This window comes from Mustela nivalis (genome assembly GCF_964662115.1).
Source record: "Mustela nivalis genome assembly, chromosome: 12".
NCBI lineage: Eukaryota > Metazoa > Chordata > Mammalia > Carnivora > Mustelidae > Mustela > Mustela nivalis.
Genome location: NC_139031.1, coordinates 102,391,227 through 102,406,786, shown reverse-complemented (window position 1 = coordinate 102,406,786; position 15,560 = coordinate 102,391,227). Strand labels below are relative to the sequence as shown.

The following is a 15,560-nucleotide window of genomic DNA, read 5'->3' as shown; positions in this document are numbered from 1 at the left end:
AAGACATGGTCAACGTATTTGGAGTGTTACCTGTGTTTTAAGACTTGATTTTGCAAATGTGAAGGTTTTCTTTTTAGGAATTGGAATGTTTGGAGTGTTAGAAATATCCACTGACAATAAATTGATTCCTTAAAACAAGTAATTAAGTTGGGATGCTAAAATATTTAATGAAATTTCTTATATATTGTATCAAGACTCCAACTTTTCTGTGTTGAAGGATGGGGGGATTTTTATATAGCAGTTGTCTGTATTTTTTTCTTCTGTGGAGTTTATATTGATGTACCTCTTTTTGTGTATTGTTCAGCCGTATATGTGGGAGTCCGTGTCCTGCAGTGTGGCCCGATGTAATCAAACTACCATATTTCAACACCATGAAACCAAAGAAGCAATATCGTCGAAAGTTAAGAGAAGAATTTGTTTTGTAAGAAGGGGATGCTTAAGTGTCCATATCGCATTGAATTTTTTTTCTTTTTTTTTAGTTATTTCTTGAGAATTCTAAATGTCACTCTGTCCTCTATTGATCCAAGGTAGACCTATCACAGTTCTTCTATGTCCTTTACTTTTGAGTTTCCCTTTGCTACATGCAAATTACCATCTCACTGTCATTATGGTATCGGTGATTTAGAGGTGTGTGTTTCATTTGGAGCTTACATGACAGAGCTGGAACACCATTTAATGAAGCTCCGGTTTTTATTTTGTTATAGGAAACTGTTCTATTCAGTTCTTAATTTATGGCATAATCGCAAATTTCCAACAGTAATAAGATACACCATTGTTGGCCAAATTTCAAATTATTTAGAATAGCAGTTTTAAAAAATTATGTAAAAATGACTGTGTCTTAAAAGGGAAATTTGGAATCTATTGGAATAAAGTAGAGCAAACATGTTATGAAATGTCAACTTAAAGAAACACTAAGCTTGTGTCAGAGACTATGCATGACTTCTGTCGTCCTCTCCTGCCAGTATTCCTGCAGCCGCACTAGACTTGTTTGATTACATGCTCGCCTTGGATCCCAGTAAGCGCTGCACCGCAGAACAGGCGCTCCAGTGCGAGTTCCTGCGGGACGTGGAACCCTCAAAAATGCCTCCACCAGAGTAAGTGGCTTTTCATTATGTGAGATCCCATCTGGCCGGATTGAATAGCATCGCTATAAAACAATCAGGAACTCTTCATGATTAGTTAAGTCAAAAGAAGTAGCATAAACCAAAAGAAAGAGTAGTAGTAACACACATAATTCGTACATCTAGAATGCAGAACCTCGTTTCATGTTCAGCTAACCAGGATTAGCAAAAGCAGCCTTCCTCTTTCTAATTTTACTAGATTTCAACTCTAATATTCCTGCTGCCAATATTATTCTGGTAGTACTTCTACCATACCTCGTGTTTATCCTGCTGCTAGTTCCTATAGTTAAAAACTTGAGTGCTCTGCTAAGCATTTTTCTTGTATTCCCTCCTCTCAGGTGGTTATTATTCTTGTCACTGTTCTACAGAGGAAGAAGCAGGCTCAAAGAGGTTAAGAAACTTGCCCAAGAATACAAATCTAGTTCAGGGTGGAGCCAGCAAGTTCAGTAAGAAAGAGCAGTTCTGAAATGCTCCTTGGCAGACAATCCAATAGGAAATCCTAAGAGCGTTAGTAACAAAAGCCAGTATAGAATGAATTTATTGTATGATTGAGAGAAAATGTATAGAGTTTGAGAGTCACAGTAACTGGGTTCTTGAACCTTCATTCCCTCGTGGCTCCTATAATTTCTCTAGATTTATTTGGGGGGGAGGTGACAAAGCGGTCCATTTGGTTCTTTTTGATAGGCTCTAGAAACTTTGTAGGGATAACTTTAAAAATTGATAAAAAGCAAGCCTATTTCTATAATAAAATGTTTCCATGTAATAAAATTAGTGTATTATGAATGAACAAACGTGGGCTTTGGAGTTCCAAATCCTGGCTCTTCCACTTATCACTTAGATTGGGCTTATTATATTTTCTAAGACCTTCATATTCAGCTTTATTAAGTTTTTATTGAACTATATACGAATTGCCATTACTGGATGGTTTGAAAGACAAAAAGGATCTATCATTTGAAGTTAAAGGATCTGAATCATTCTTTTGAAACTTTGACTCTTCTTCCTTCAAAGAAGAATTCTTTTCAACTTTTGATTTGGAAACATTTCACCTCTACAGAAAAACAGGAAGAATAGTACAATGAGCGTTTGTATACCCTTCATGTAGATTCAATAGTCACTGACAACTGCTTTATCACTATATATAATAAGCCTTTTTCCCTGAACTATTATATTGTGAGAGTGACACAACACTTATCAATAATTTGCTGTGTTTCTGTAAGAACTAGGACTTTATAACTACAGTACGATTATAAAGCGTAAGAAATTTAACATTGCGGTATCTAGTAGATAGTCCCTATTCAGATTTCTCCAGTTGGCCCAGTAATTTCCTTTATAGTCTGGTTTTTGGGATTGTGTTTTGTTTCGTTTTGTTTTTTTTTTGTCTTAGATGAAGAATTCATTCAAAGCTCACACATTTCATTTAGTTGCAGTGTCTCTTCAGTCTTTAATTACTCTTTGGGTAGGGCTTTTATGACATTGACATTTTTGAAGAGTTGAAGCTACCTGTTTTGTAAAACATTCTATAATCTAGCTCTGATTGCTTTCTTGTGATCAGAATTAGAGTAACCTTTGTATGTGTCAAGAATACTACTGAGGTAGTGAGGTGAGCTTCTTGCTTTATCCTGTCAAAAGGAATATAAGGTCATTTTTCTCCCAAGGTAATACTAAGTTGATCTCTTGGTTTAATTGGTCCACAGGAAAGATTTCTGGTAAAAGCTATATTGAGCATATTTTTAAATTGGTGTATAAACTTTTTTTAATCAAGGGTTGGAATAGTTGCAAAAGATATAAATTTCAGTGTATGGTAAGTGTTGACATTTTCAAATGGGCAGTTATATCACTCTTGTAAATGTGTCCAGCGGGATCAAAATATCTTAGCATTTTGATATTCACCAAGAGTCATTTAGAAAATACAAAGCCTTTTTTTTTCTTCTTGATCAAATGATCTTTGCAAATATTACTAGTATGTATTTAAGTTTAAAAATGGAAAGAAGGGGCGCCTGGGTGGCTCAGTGGGTTAAGCCTCTACCTTCGGCTCAGGTCATGATCCCAGAGGCCTGGGATCGAGTCCCGCATGGGGCTCTCTGCTCAGCAGGGAGCCTGCTTCTCCTCATGTCTCTCTCTGTCTGTCTCTCTGCCTATTTGTGATCTCTCTCTCTGTCAAATAAATAAATAAAATCTTTAAAAAAAAAAAATGGAAAGAAAATTGTTGAATCACTATGTTGTACCCCTGAAGCTAATATAATGTTATATGTTAACTCTACTTCAATTAAAATTTTTTTTTTAAAAAAAGGGAAGGAAGGGGTGCGTGAGTGGCTCAGTCAAGTGTCCAACTCTTTCATCTTAGCTCAGGTCTTAATCTCTGGGTCATGAGTTGAAGCCATGTTGGGCTCCATGCTGGGTGTGGAGCCTACTTAAAAAATAAAAAATGAATATGTGTGTGTGTGTGTGTATATGTAAATTTGGTTGGTGATGCAACCTAATGAAATAGTAGGGCTATGATCCCCCATGTAATTTTAATATCTATCAGTTAATACTCCTTATTCTAGAATGACAAAGTCCCACATTAATTGTAATTTTATTTTTTATTTTTATAAGTACCCTTGTAATTAAGCCTTCACGAACAGATGGACTCTTGTCATAGTTTTGTCACTGATTTCTTTGCATTTCTTCCACATGGCTTGCAAAAATCACATAGTGATTTGTCATCAGAGATTTTTTTTTTTTAAGATTTTATTTGTTTATTTGACAGAGCTCACAAGTAGGCAGAGAGGTAGGCCGAGAGAGGAGAAAGCAGGCTCCCCGCTGAGCAGAGAGCCCAATGCGGGGCTTGATCCCAGGACCCTGGAATCATGACCCAAGCCAAAGGCAGAGGCTTAACCCACTGAGCCACCCAGGCACCCTGAGATTTTTTTTTTTTTTTTTTAAGATTTCTATTTATTTATTTGACAGAGAGAGAGATCACAAGTAGGCAGAGAGGCAGGCAGAGAGACGGGGAAGCAGGCTCCCTGCTGAGCAGAGAGCCTGATGTGGGACTCAATCCCAGGACCCTGAGACTGTGACCTGAGCCAAAGGCAGAGGCCTAACCCACTGAGCGACCCAGGTGCCCCTGTCATCAGAAATTATTAGAATGATCTTTCAGATGTCAACTTTAGGATTCTTTCTCATAATTTTCTTGATAGTAAAGAATTAGAAACCACGTGACTTGAAGAGACTTTTTTTTAATCCAGTAATTAATCATTTTTTTCAAAATCTGAGGAAGTAAGCTAAAGAAGCTTTACCAATACTTAATAAATGCCTTCTTGTTTTGTTTTTTTGTTTTTTTTTTAGAGGAGGGCACATGAACCAGGGGTAGGGGTCTGGGGAGGGGCGGAGGAAGAGGGAGAGAGAGAATTTTTTTTATTAAAGATTTTTGTTTATTTTCGAGAGAGAAATCCCAGATCTGGGGATCATGACCTGGAGCCAAAGGTAGGCATTTAACCAACTGAGCCACCCAGGCACCCGGGAGAGAGAATCTTAGGCAGGCTCCACACCCAGGACAGTTCCAAACATGGGGCTCAAATCTCTCAACCCTGAGATCATTACCTGAGCCTAAGTCAGGAGTTAGTCACTTAACCAACTGAGTCATCCAGGTGCCCCTAAATGACTTTTTACACTTGGTACTTTTTCTTTTATTAGTGCTTGTTTCATCTAGTATATGTAGAAAAGTTTAGGAAGTCAACATGTAATGTCAGTACAACTTGGCCAGTCTGTATGTTAGATTGTTTTTCTTATTAAATGTTTTTGTGGAAACCTTGGAACCGTAGATACAACCCATTAATGGGAAGCGCATGCCACGTTACCTAATTGGAAATTCTCTCCATATTGTCAAACACATCACCTAAATTCACTTAATTTTTATCAGAACACAACTGACTGCATTTCTCCATTAAAAATAAGGATGTTAAATACACATTTTGGTGAACAGGCTGTAATCCAGTAATAAATTAGGGATATATCACTAAAGCAGTCAGGTTGAAATTATAATGCTATCGATTTAATATGTAAATTAAGAGTTATAGAAACATCTCATTATTTTGTAATATGTAATAGGTAGTTAAAATGATCAATTATCTGTGAGGTGAGGACTGTGAAGAAAAGCATTGGCGTGGTATTCCTTTGGGAGCTATGTGTATTTATTAAACTCTTGTCAGTTTTTTTGGAATAATCAAATGAGAATGGGATATTAAAAAACCAAAACAACTACATTAATTGTATGAGACGTGGTGTCAGATTTTTCTGATTTAACGAAAAGAAGGCATTTTCTGCTAAAAAGTGAATTAGAGTGACAGCTAGCCTATAATTTTATTTTTTCTTAACAGCAAGTAAAAAGCACCAAACAATTTCTAAGATAAAATGTGATGACCTGTAATTGGAATAAATATTTCATGATGTGATTTGATTAAAGTAGTTTTCAGCTGTCATGTTGAATGATGGTAAATGGCATCAAACATGAATATAGTGCCTGCTGTGTGAGAGGCACTGTCCAGTGCCTGCGTATGTTAACATGTATTACCTCTACCCCATAAGGTAGATTGTATTGCTGATCTCATTTTTAAAGATAAGGAAACTGAGGCACAGAGGTCAAGTTACTTGCCTGATGAGACACAATAAGTAAGTGGCTGAGCCAGTATTTGAACCTTCAGAAAAGCAAATAAAAATTTGGTCATCCTGGAAAACATTGCTGGTGTATCCAGAGTCAGAGTCACTAACCTGTACGTTTCAGCTGTTTGTTGGGTATTGCTTCTCTTTCCTAGAGATGAGTGTTGAGATAATCCATAGAGGAAGCTGTTAGCTTTAAACTATGGGAGGGAACCAAAGCCCTTGTTAGTGGAGTTCTTTGCTTGCTTTCTTCTCATGGGGCTTTGCCGCAAGAGCCTCGAAGTGAGGTCACTCCAGTTTCCCTACTCCACAGCGTATCTGAATTCAGAATATCCCAGCAGGGACTAAGGCCACACATCTTATGATACATGCACACGCACAGCGCACAGAAAGGAAAGTCTTCGGCGGGTTTATAATGCCTTAAAGCTTCCCAATATCAATATTTCAAATTGTACCTTTGTTTGTTACTCCAGGAGGTTTTTACACGCTGAGGCAATGCACCATAGTAAGATGGCTGAGAGGTATGCCTTTGTTTTGTTTTTGGACCTCAGGTGCATAGACTTGGTTTAATCATAATCCTCGTGTCACTCATCATTGGTCCATGCATGGCTCTCTTTTTTTTCTTTTAGTTACTTAGTTATTTTAAATGATTTTAATAAGCAGCCATGAACCTACCAAATAAAAGCTAGAACCTTGACAATAACCTCCGTTAGTCATATCATCCCCTCTCCCCACCCCTGCCCTACGACCTATCCCCTTGCTTCCCTCCACCTGAGGTAACCATCATCCCTGTTTTCTTTTGTATATACTTTTGTTGCCATCTATATGTATTCATAAAAAGTTATATTTAAAAATTTTAGTTGTTTTTAATTTTATTAAAAATTTATTAAAAGGGTATCATGCTGTTTGTAATCTTTTGGGAATGACTTTTTTTACTTAATATTATATTGCTAAGATTGGACCATATTGTTGCACATGCCTTTACCTTATAACGTGAGATGAGAGTAACTGGAAGAGGAGGTGTGAATGAACTTGCTGTGCAGGCCACTCTCAAGGATCGAGGTCAGGAAAGAGGACAAAGAGAGATGCGAGTTATTTTACAGCAGTTTCAGGTGTACCCCTTGGAGAGCATCCCTAGAGGGAAACATATCCAGGTTAAAGGTGGCAGATCTATCACCAGGTTGGGGCTGTGTAAGGGCATTTGTAGTTATTCTGGGCAAGTTTATTAACCTTTCCAAGCCTCAATTTTCTCATCTTTAAAATAGATATAATAGTAACTTCCCTTCGGAATTTTTATTAGGATAAGAAGAAATCAACTTCTAAATCAAACGTTTATGTCTTTAAGCAAAAGTTACTCTATAGTGTTTTCAGTTTTATGAAATCACATTAAGGCAGAATTGTTTCAGAATTGTGGGTAATTTTGATAGTTGCTAGTTTTTCAGAATCTTTGTTGACAGGTAGTCATGAGCCTGGATTACCTATTTATGAAACTTCTCTGTAGCATAGTTTAATTTTAGAGCACTTCATTATGGAAGTAAATAAGAGGGCATTAAAAAAGTAAGACGCTTTTACTAGGAAGTTTTTCACAGACGTCATCTCCTAGCTTTTGCTACTTTTTAATCCTGTTTCCATTTTCTGCAAGTGGCATTTTTTCCCCTTTTTTCCCCATGTCCTGTTCAATGTGTGGTGGACTGTGAGAAGAACCGGCTTTAAAAGGTTGCACCAAGGATGATAGTAACATACTTTTATGAACTTGTGTTCTTCGTTCATAGTTTTACTAAATGATTATTTACTGATCATTCAGAAGTCACAGAAAAATAGTCTGGCTGTAGAGGTGAAGCCCTGAAGTTGGGGGGCGGGCGTCAAGGCTGATTTTTACTGAGGAGTCACACAGCATGTGTCTGCAGTCTTCTGGAACGACTGGCAGGGTGGTGGGGGGAGCAGCTCTGTAGTGACTGTTAGCAGTTTTGGGGTGTTGTTAAGAAGTAACATTGCACACAATTGGATACTTTTTTTTCCAGCCTTCCTTTATGGCAAGATTGTCATGAGCTGTGGAGTAAGAAGCGAAGACGACAGAAGCAGATGGGCATGACTGATGATGTGTCCACAGTGAAAGCCCCCAGGAAGGACTTGTCTCTTGGCTTCGACGACAGCAGGGCCAGCACCCCGCAGGGCGCGCTGCCATCTTCGCAGCTGAAACCTCAGGCCAACTCGAGTCTCGCACCTGGTCAGTAGTGCTTTGCGCGGCGGTCGGTGTTCTTCCCTTGTTCTGGCCTCACGGTGATGAGACTGCTCGCATCTGTGGTTGAAACATTCAGGTTTATTCCCCGCACTCAACACTTCCCTGGGAATTGCCTGCGCAGACGCCGCACTGCTCCCAGGTGCCTCAGTAGGAAGTCACCGTGGGTTAAGATGGACTCGGCAGAGAGCGATCAGTGAGAGGCCAGGTTTCCTGACTTTCTGCCTGCTCTAGTGCGGGCGTTCATAGACAGATACAGGGAAACAGCCGAATTCCTAAAAGAAGCTGTTTTATATGGTTTATAATGTCCACTCACTCTTAATATATGTCCCATTATATTCTAGAATCTCAAAGATTGGACTCTCCTGTTGTGCCAGAAAGGACTTGATGTATGATGAAGAAGGCTATTTGGGGGAAACAGATTTCTTCCTCTGACTCAGTTGTTAGAAGAGTCAGCTTCTTCCTGAGAATGAAACCTTTTCAGTGTGGTTGGAAATCTTATTAAACTCATTCTGTCATTTAGGTTTAGGTTTTAAAGGTCAGTTGGTTGATGAAAACAGGTCTGATCAGATTCAATTTTTGGTGGAGTATAAATATAGAGTAGATTAGCTGAGAAAGCCTGAGAGAGATTACCTTTAATGCTTTCCCATGTAAGCTGCAAGCTTATACTTGACCTTGGTCAGACTACATTAAAGCGCTGATACATGTTACATTACAAACCAAAACCAGTTGTTACTTGTTGGTCAACATTTCATTTTTTGTCCCCCCCCCCCTTTTTTAACTGTCACTGTTAAGAAGTGAGAATTCTGGTTTTGTGAAATAGAAATGAATCCTCTGTGCTCCATTTTTGTTATCATCAGCTGTCTTAAAATAAGAAAATGCCCTTTCTGTAGAGGAGAGAGCATCATTACAGAGCCTCTGCTGATAGAGGTTAAACGTCCATGAACTGGAGAATGAGGGAAACTGGCTCTTAGCGCCACAGCAAACAGGCTTGGCTCCTTACTTATTAATGCCTGGGGGTCATGAGAAGAATTTGCAAAAGTTTGTTTCAAGTTAACCTAAAAATAACTAAGAAGTAATAAAAGTATCTCAAGATATATAAAGAGAAAATAAAAGGATAGCCTTAATCATCAGTGTTTCATCTTCTTGAAGTCTCTCTTCTATTTGCCTTTTATTCTTAGAGCAATTGCTTATCAATGTAGTGTCACTGAGCTTCCATGGTAGTATATACCCTCGAGCCTTGTTCCATGTGACTCACAGAGGCTTGCACAAGAACCTGTGTAACTATCACAAGTCTAAATGGAAAATTCGAGAAAAACAGGTGTTTTGCTGATGCTGAGCTAAAACCCTCTTGTGTCCACATCATAAGCATGTTTCTGTAGGAGGTCCGAGCTTCCCAAAGTGAGTTAACTTAAAAAATGGTAATTTGAATAAAATACATTTATGAAAGAGTCTACAACCTCACAGTGTGAATTTACTGCAAAAATAAGGTACAGTCCTTAGATATAAAAAGTATTATTTTAGATGAGCAGTACAGTGAGTAGAGCTGTGAGTCTGGAATCAGAGCACCCAGGTTCTCACCTCAACTCAGCCACTTAGAGTGCGTGACTTTGGGCATGTGAGTTAGTGTCTCCGGAGGTCAGTTTCTTCAGTTAAAAAAAAAAAGGGGGTGGCGCATACTAATAACAGATCATGGCTTTAAGGTTGTTGTGAGGAGTAAAGGATGTGAAATGCTTAGGGAATGCTGACTCTGTAGGTGCCCTCCTCCTCTGCCCTCCTGGTTCCTGCTTCTGTGTAGGGTATGGGCTTCCAGCCATAGTCTCACGTTTCCTTTGTGAAGTATTTCCCCCTGAAGAATGGGCCACAGTTTCAGTTGTTTTAACTTCAGAGCAGTTCCATCTTAAACGTCCATGAAATTAGAACTAGACTGAGATGCCTTTTTCACAGCATTTCTTAAACACTGTCCCACAAATGTACATTTGAATATGGTCACACAGGGCCATTTTAGGGGGCGGGATGTGCTATGAATTATGGCAATGCTAATTAATACAAATTTTGTCTTTAGTAAAAACAGGCCCTGGACCGCAGTTAAACCACAGTGAATTGGCAATTCTCCTAAACCTACTGCAGTCTAAAACAAGTGTTAATATGGCTGATTTTGTCCAAGTGTTGAACATTAAGGTAAACTCTGAGACTCAACAGCAGCTAAATAAAATAAACCTTCCTGCTGGAATTTTGGCAACAGGTGAAAAACAGACAGATCCATCCACACCACAGCAGGAGTCTTCGAAACCATTGGGAGGAATTCAGCCTTCTTCTCAGAGCACGCAGCCTAAAGTGGAGACGGACGCTGCGCAGGCGGCCGTGCAGAGCGCATTTGCGGTTCTGCTGACTCAGTTAATAAAGGCCCAGCAGTCAAAGCAGAAGGATGTGCTGCTAGAAGAGAGGGAAAATGGATCAGGACACGAAGCGTCGTTACAACTCAGGCCACCTCCAGAACCTAGCACCCCGGCGTCAGGTGAGTGTGCAGATGGCCCATCTCTAACACGCTGCTGCCCGCGCCGTGTGCGTGGTGTTGGGGGGCAGCGGTGACGCGGAGTGACCGTGGCATCACCGGCGGACGGGTTCTGAAAAATCCCAGGTGGTGGGTTGTCTCCTTAGTCGTTTTATTTCTAGGAGCAGCTTCTTTAACAAATTCTCCACTTGTAACTTGGTTCATTATGAATGCCGTAGAGCCTTCTCATGTAAACCTGTAGTTGAGAAATAGTCTTTACTCCAACTACAAGACGATACTGACCAAGGCAGAGACTCTGTGGATAGGAGCTTTTTGTTCTTCAAGCGATAAATAGGTTGATGTGAGATACCTTTGAGAAGTCAAATGCAATTAAATTTTTCAGTCACTGTAGACTTAAGCGGTAGCCTGCAAATTAGCACTTCCATCCCTTTTTCCTTCTTTTGCTTTCCCTTCCCTTCCTTTTTTCCTTCTTTCCGTCCTTCCTTTCTCTCTCTCTCTCTCTTTTTTTTTTCCCTTTCTCCAGAGATGGAACTTCTGGTGTTCATTATAACCACCCATAGGAAACATGGACTGTTTGGAACTTCTGGTTTTCCATGATAACTTGTAACTCTTTTTTTTTTTTGCTTTGCGTCACTTAGGGCAAGATGACCTCATTCAGCATCAAGATATGAGGATGTTGGAGCTCACACCAGAACCAGACCGGCCTCGTATTCTGCCTCCTGATCAGCGACCTCCTGAGCCACCTGAACCACCACCAGTCACTGAAGAAGATCTGGATTATCGGACAGAAAACCAGCATGTTCCCACCACTAGCTCTGCGTTAACTGACCCTCACGCCGGAGTGAAAGCTGCCTTGTTACAGCTGCTTGCCCAGCATCAGCCCCAGGATGACCCCAAAAGAGAAAGTGGTATTGATTACCAGGCAGGAGACACTTACGTACCCACTTCCGACTACAAGGACAATTTTGGATCCTCCTCTTTCTCTTCCGCTCCCTACGTTAGCAGTGACGGTCTGGGAGGTAGCTCTGCTCCAACACTGGAACGACGGAGCTTCATTGGAAACTCGGATATTCAGTCTTTGGATAACTACAGTACTGCTTCATCTCATTCTGGTGGTCCGCCTCAGCCTTCTGCCTTTTCCGAGTCATTTCCCAGTTCAGTAGCTGGATATGGAGACATTTACCTCAATACCGGTCCCATGTTGTTTAGTGGAGACAAGGACCACAGGTTTGAATATAGCCATGGCCCCATTGCAGTCCTGACCAACAGCAGTGACCCTCCCGCAGGGCCAGAGAGTACTCATCCTTTGCCAGCAAAGATGCACAACTATAACTATGGCGGTAACTTACAGGAAAACCCGGGTGGCCCCGGCCTCATGCACGGGCAGACCTGGACTTCTCCTGCCCAAGGACCTGGATACTCACAAGGATACAGGGGACACATTAGCACACCAGCTGGCAGAGGTCGAGGCAGAGGGTTACCATACTGAGTATCTGTTTTTCCTCAGGCACATCATTTTTATCTGGAAAGACTTTTCTAGCTGCAATTTAAGGCAGCAATCCAAGAGACTTGAATAATATTAATTCAACAACAGCTTTATTTTTATGTGGAAAAGGGTCTTGCATACAATAGTTAAAAAAAAAAGAAAAAAAAAAACCTTTGCTTAAATTCATGCTGTTCTAAAAACTAGATCTGTTGATTGTACATCTTCACAAATTCTAGTTAACAGTTTTATTTTGTATTCTTGCAGTTTTAAGTGGATGCTAATCTTAGGGACATAAGAGTCTTTTATGGCCCTCTTGCAGATCTTCTGAACTATGCACATTTGTGCTTATTTTGTAAGTTTGGACCAACTTTTATGTAACAACCAACCAACCCCTCCCCTGCCCCCCTCAGTTTTACAACAATCAGAAAGGGCACTGATTTATTTGGTATTTTCTTTTTACAAAGCTACCTTTAGTCAAAGGTCACTGTCAGTCTTTGCACCTGCTTTCAGTGTTATTGTGAAAGGTGTACTTTGTGCTCACTTCAGAAAATAAAACACAACCTTTCTCTTGATGCAACAGTTTTATAAAAAAAAAAAATGGTCAACGTTATTTTTGTTTTATTTTGCAGATTATCATAGCCGAGCAAAATGCATTCAAATGAAATAGTGGGTTTTATATGAAAAATATGGGGTGGGGAGGGTAAGTAAGTGCCTTAACAGGTAAGCTTAAGGTCTGAAAAAGCAGTTAACCTTTATACCCATTTGTCTTCTAAAGGGAATCAATACACTGTATTGAAGAGGCAGGGAGCTCTCCAGTGTTTTCAGGGCTGCCTGTCAGCTCCTGCTAGATCCATTCCCTCTGCCTGTCCCACTTCTTTCCTGCCTATCGCGGGGCTGTGTTACCTTCCACTATCACCTGGTCTTGATACGAGAGTGAGAGCAAACAAAGGGACTAGAACTCCAGGCAGGACCTCGTTACTTCCAAGAAGTTCTACAAAGTTATGTCATTTAAGTGGTTGAAAGTAATAGCTAAATGAGCATTTCCAAGTACCATTTTTTCCCAGGCCGCCATACTGTCCCTGTTTCATTTTGTCATGGATCATTGGAAGGCAGTAGTGTAGACGCAAGGCTTCAGAAACAGAATTTCCCTGATTCTGTTAAAGTTTATGGGGGGGGGGTGGCAAACATCATATATCTTAAGTTATGCAATGCCATTTTAAGAAAAAATTAACTGTTCAGTTTGTTAACTAGAAACATTGCCTAGATTGAATTTACTGATGCTAAAAAGAAAAAGTAGTGAAAGAAAACCTCTTATCTTCCCTCCTCTTACCTTCTGTGAGGTTTATTACGACTTCTGCCAGACTTAGAGCAACTTTAGTTCATTTTTAACATTTTTTTCTTTTTTTAAAAGCAACAAAGAATGACAGACTAACCCTTATGTAAGCCCGTAATGGTGTCAAGTCTAACTAACTTTTCGTGCACGCTCACGCACACACAGAATTATAATAATTCTCGAAAGGAACCAAAGGTGAAGAACCAGTGTTTCCGTTAATCACTAAATGGAAAAATAAACTCTGGAAATGAGAGTCGTGCCAATTAGCCATTTTGTTTTAACTGCTCTCCGGGTAACTTACTTTTTGATTGGAATTGTAAATTGAAAGAACTGTTTTAGAATGGAAATTGCTCCAGTTCTAAACTCAGTCTTTTTACCCCCACGCCCTCTATCTGACTTGTGACCCTTCATTTCAAAACAGTATATGGGAAACATTGTAGTTTGGTGACAGGATATTTTAAAGTGGATATTTTACCATTTTACTGCTATAAAATGAGTTGATGTCAGTTGATCATTTTATTTTTTCGATGGAACTTTTTTTTTGTTGTTGGGGAGAAAGAAATGAATGGAAGAAAAATTATTTTGCTTTTATTTGAATATTGCGTACTAACAACTTATATAATAAAACTACATTGCAGGAAGTGAAGAAATATTTTGAAATTTAGCAAAATAGCTACAGTATTCAAGTATCTGAAATTTTAATATGGTGAGTCTTAGCGCTTTAGACTTTCCTATAAGTGACAGTATCTAAGTTATTCTTAATAGTCACAGTCGATAATTCTGCTGACCATAGCAGCTAACCTAAAATTGAAGATATTTATGTGACATGAATAGCCTGTGTTTTAAAAATTAAATATTTTATATAAAATTGAACTGTGTTTGGATAGTTCTTCCAACATTTCAGTGACGTATGTATTTTGGGTGAGTGGCTGGGAGGACAGGGAAACGGTTGATGGAATTGGAAATCTGAACTACAGCTTCTAATAGTACCCTAAGACATCGTTAATTGTGAGACATACCAATATTTTACGTACCATTTAGAAAAAAACTGTTGCCAATTAAATGACAACACAATGCTAAGATGCATGAATTATAAGACACTTCCCAAATTCAGAGATGTTAGTCTAAAAAGAATCAATGAAATATGGTAGTAAAACTCTTCATGCATCCCTTCCGTACCATTGAATACTTGAGCAAATTTGGTTTCATAAAAAGAACAGGGATGGAAGTCACTAATTCCAAATTATAATTACCGTAAGCCCTGAGTATTCCGGAGTGAAATCTCAGGAACATAATATATTACTTAAGTTTTGGGGACAGACACAGGTAAGTCAGATGGCAACTATAAAGATGAAAGTTGAAGGCTCAGAAGCCTGACCTACCAAAACAAGACATTTTACTGTCTCCCCTGTGGAGCTCCCTTTTGTGTTTCCTGACCCAGGAAGTTCCTGCATGCAACTCAAGTCTCCTATTTGTTGGAGACTTGGGGTCACCCATGAAATTTTAAGAGACTCATTTAAGGGGTGATTGATGAAAGTGGTTTGGGGGAATGTGAATTAGGATAATGCTCTAGCTGTGATTAGGGCTTCGTTCTGTCAGTGAACATACAGTCAGCGCCTGCCCAGTGCCAAGCACTCGGGACACGTCAGTACAGTCGAGTACTTGGTATGTCAGTAATGCCCGCGAAGGGCATTAAGTCATACTTGTGGTGGGCTGACAGGCTACTCAGCTGTATCTAAATTACACGTAAGTGAACGTAAGAGATGACAATGTGAGTGTGAAATTTTATAGTCAAATTGGAATAGAGAAATAACATTCCAGAAAGAAATAGAACAGCTGGAAACTCTATCATGAAAACACATTTTAACTTGCATCTGTCCAGTTTGTAAAAAGCCAATCTGCAGAAAAGATCAGGATTTCTTAAGAAAGGTGGAAGGTGAAATGGGTTAAATGCTTCCAAACTACTCACAGGAACTTGTGAGTCAAAAGTTTTGCTGTGTTTGCTGGGAGCACAGTCCAATTTTACGCAACTTTCCACCACAAGTCCTTTTTTCTTTCTTTATTTCTTTTTTTTTTTTTTTTTTTTTTAAGTAAACCTGAAATACAAGTTCTGAATGAAGATCTACTGATCCTCAGGGATACTGGTTTGGGTACTTTTAAAGTCTGAAACATACATTCTAATAATCTAGTATCATACGATACGTCCCCTTGCTTTCTATAGCTAAGAA

General features: G+C 39.4%; 1 protein-coding gene across 2 annotated transcripts in view; it reads left to right on the top strand.

Annotated features, from left to right (window-relative positions):
- Positions 1-14,205, top strand: part of CDK13 (cyclin dependent kinase 13) — a 125,367-nt gene extending 111,162 nt beyond the window's left edge. Inside the window, exons 10-14 of one of the 2 annotated variants that reach the window (XM_082692642.1) lie at positions 305-421; positions 963-1,094; positions 7,781-7,986; positions 10,244-10,516; positions 11,152-14,205. In XM_082692642.1, coding sequence (XP_082548768.1) covers positions 305-421; positions 963-1,094; positions 7,781-7,986; positions 10,244-10,516; positions 11,152-12,002 — 1,579 coding nt within the window. In that variant the 3' untranslated portion in view covers positions 12,003-14,205. Of the gene's footprint in view, positions 1-304; positions 422-962; positions 1,095-7,780; positions 7,987-10,063; positions 10,517-11,151 lie in introns of both variants that reach the window. The other variant, XM_082692641.1, reaches the window with a different exon arrangement.
- The last annotated feature ends 1,355 nt before the right edge of the window (positions 14,206-15,560 follow it).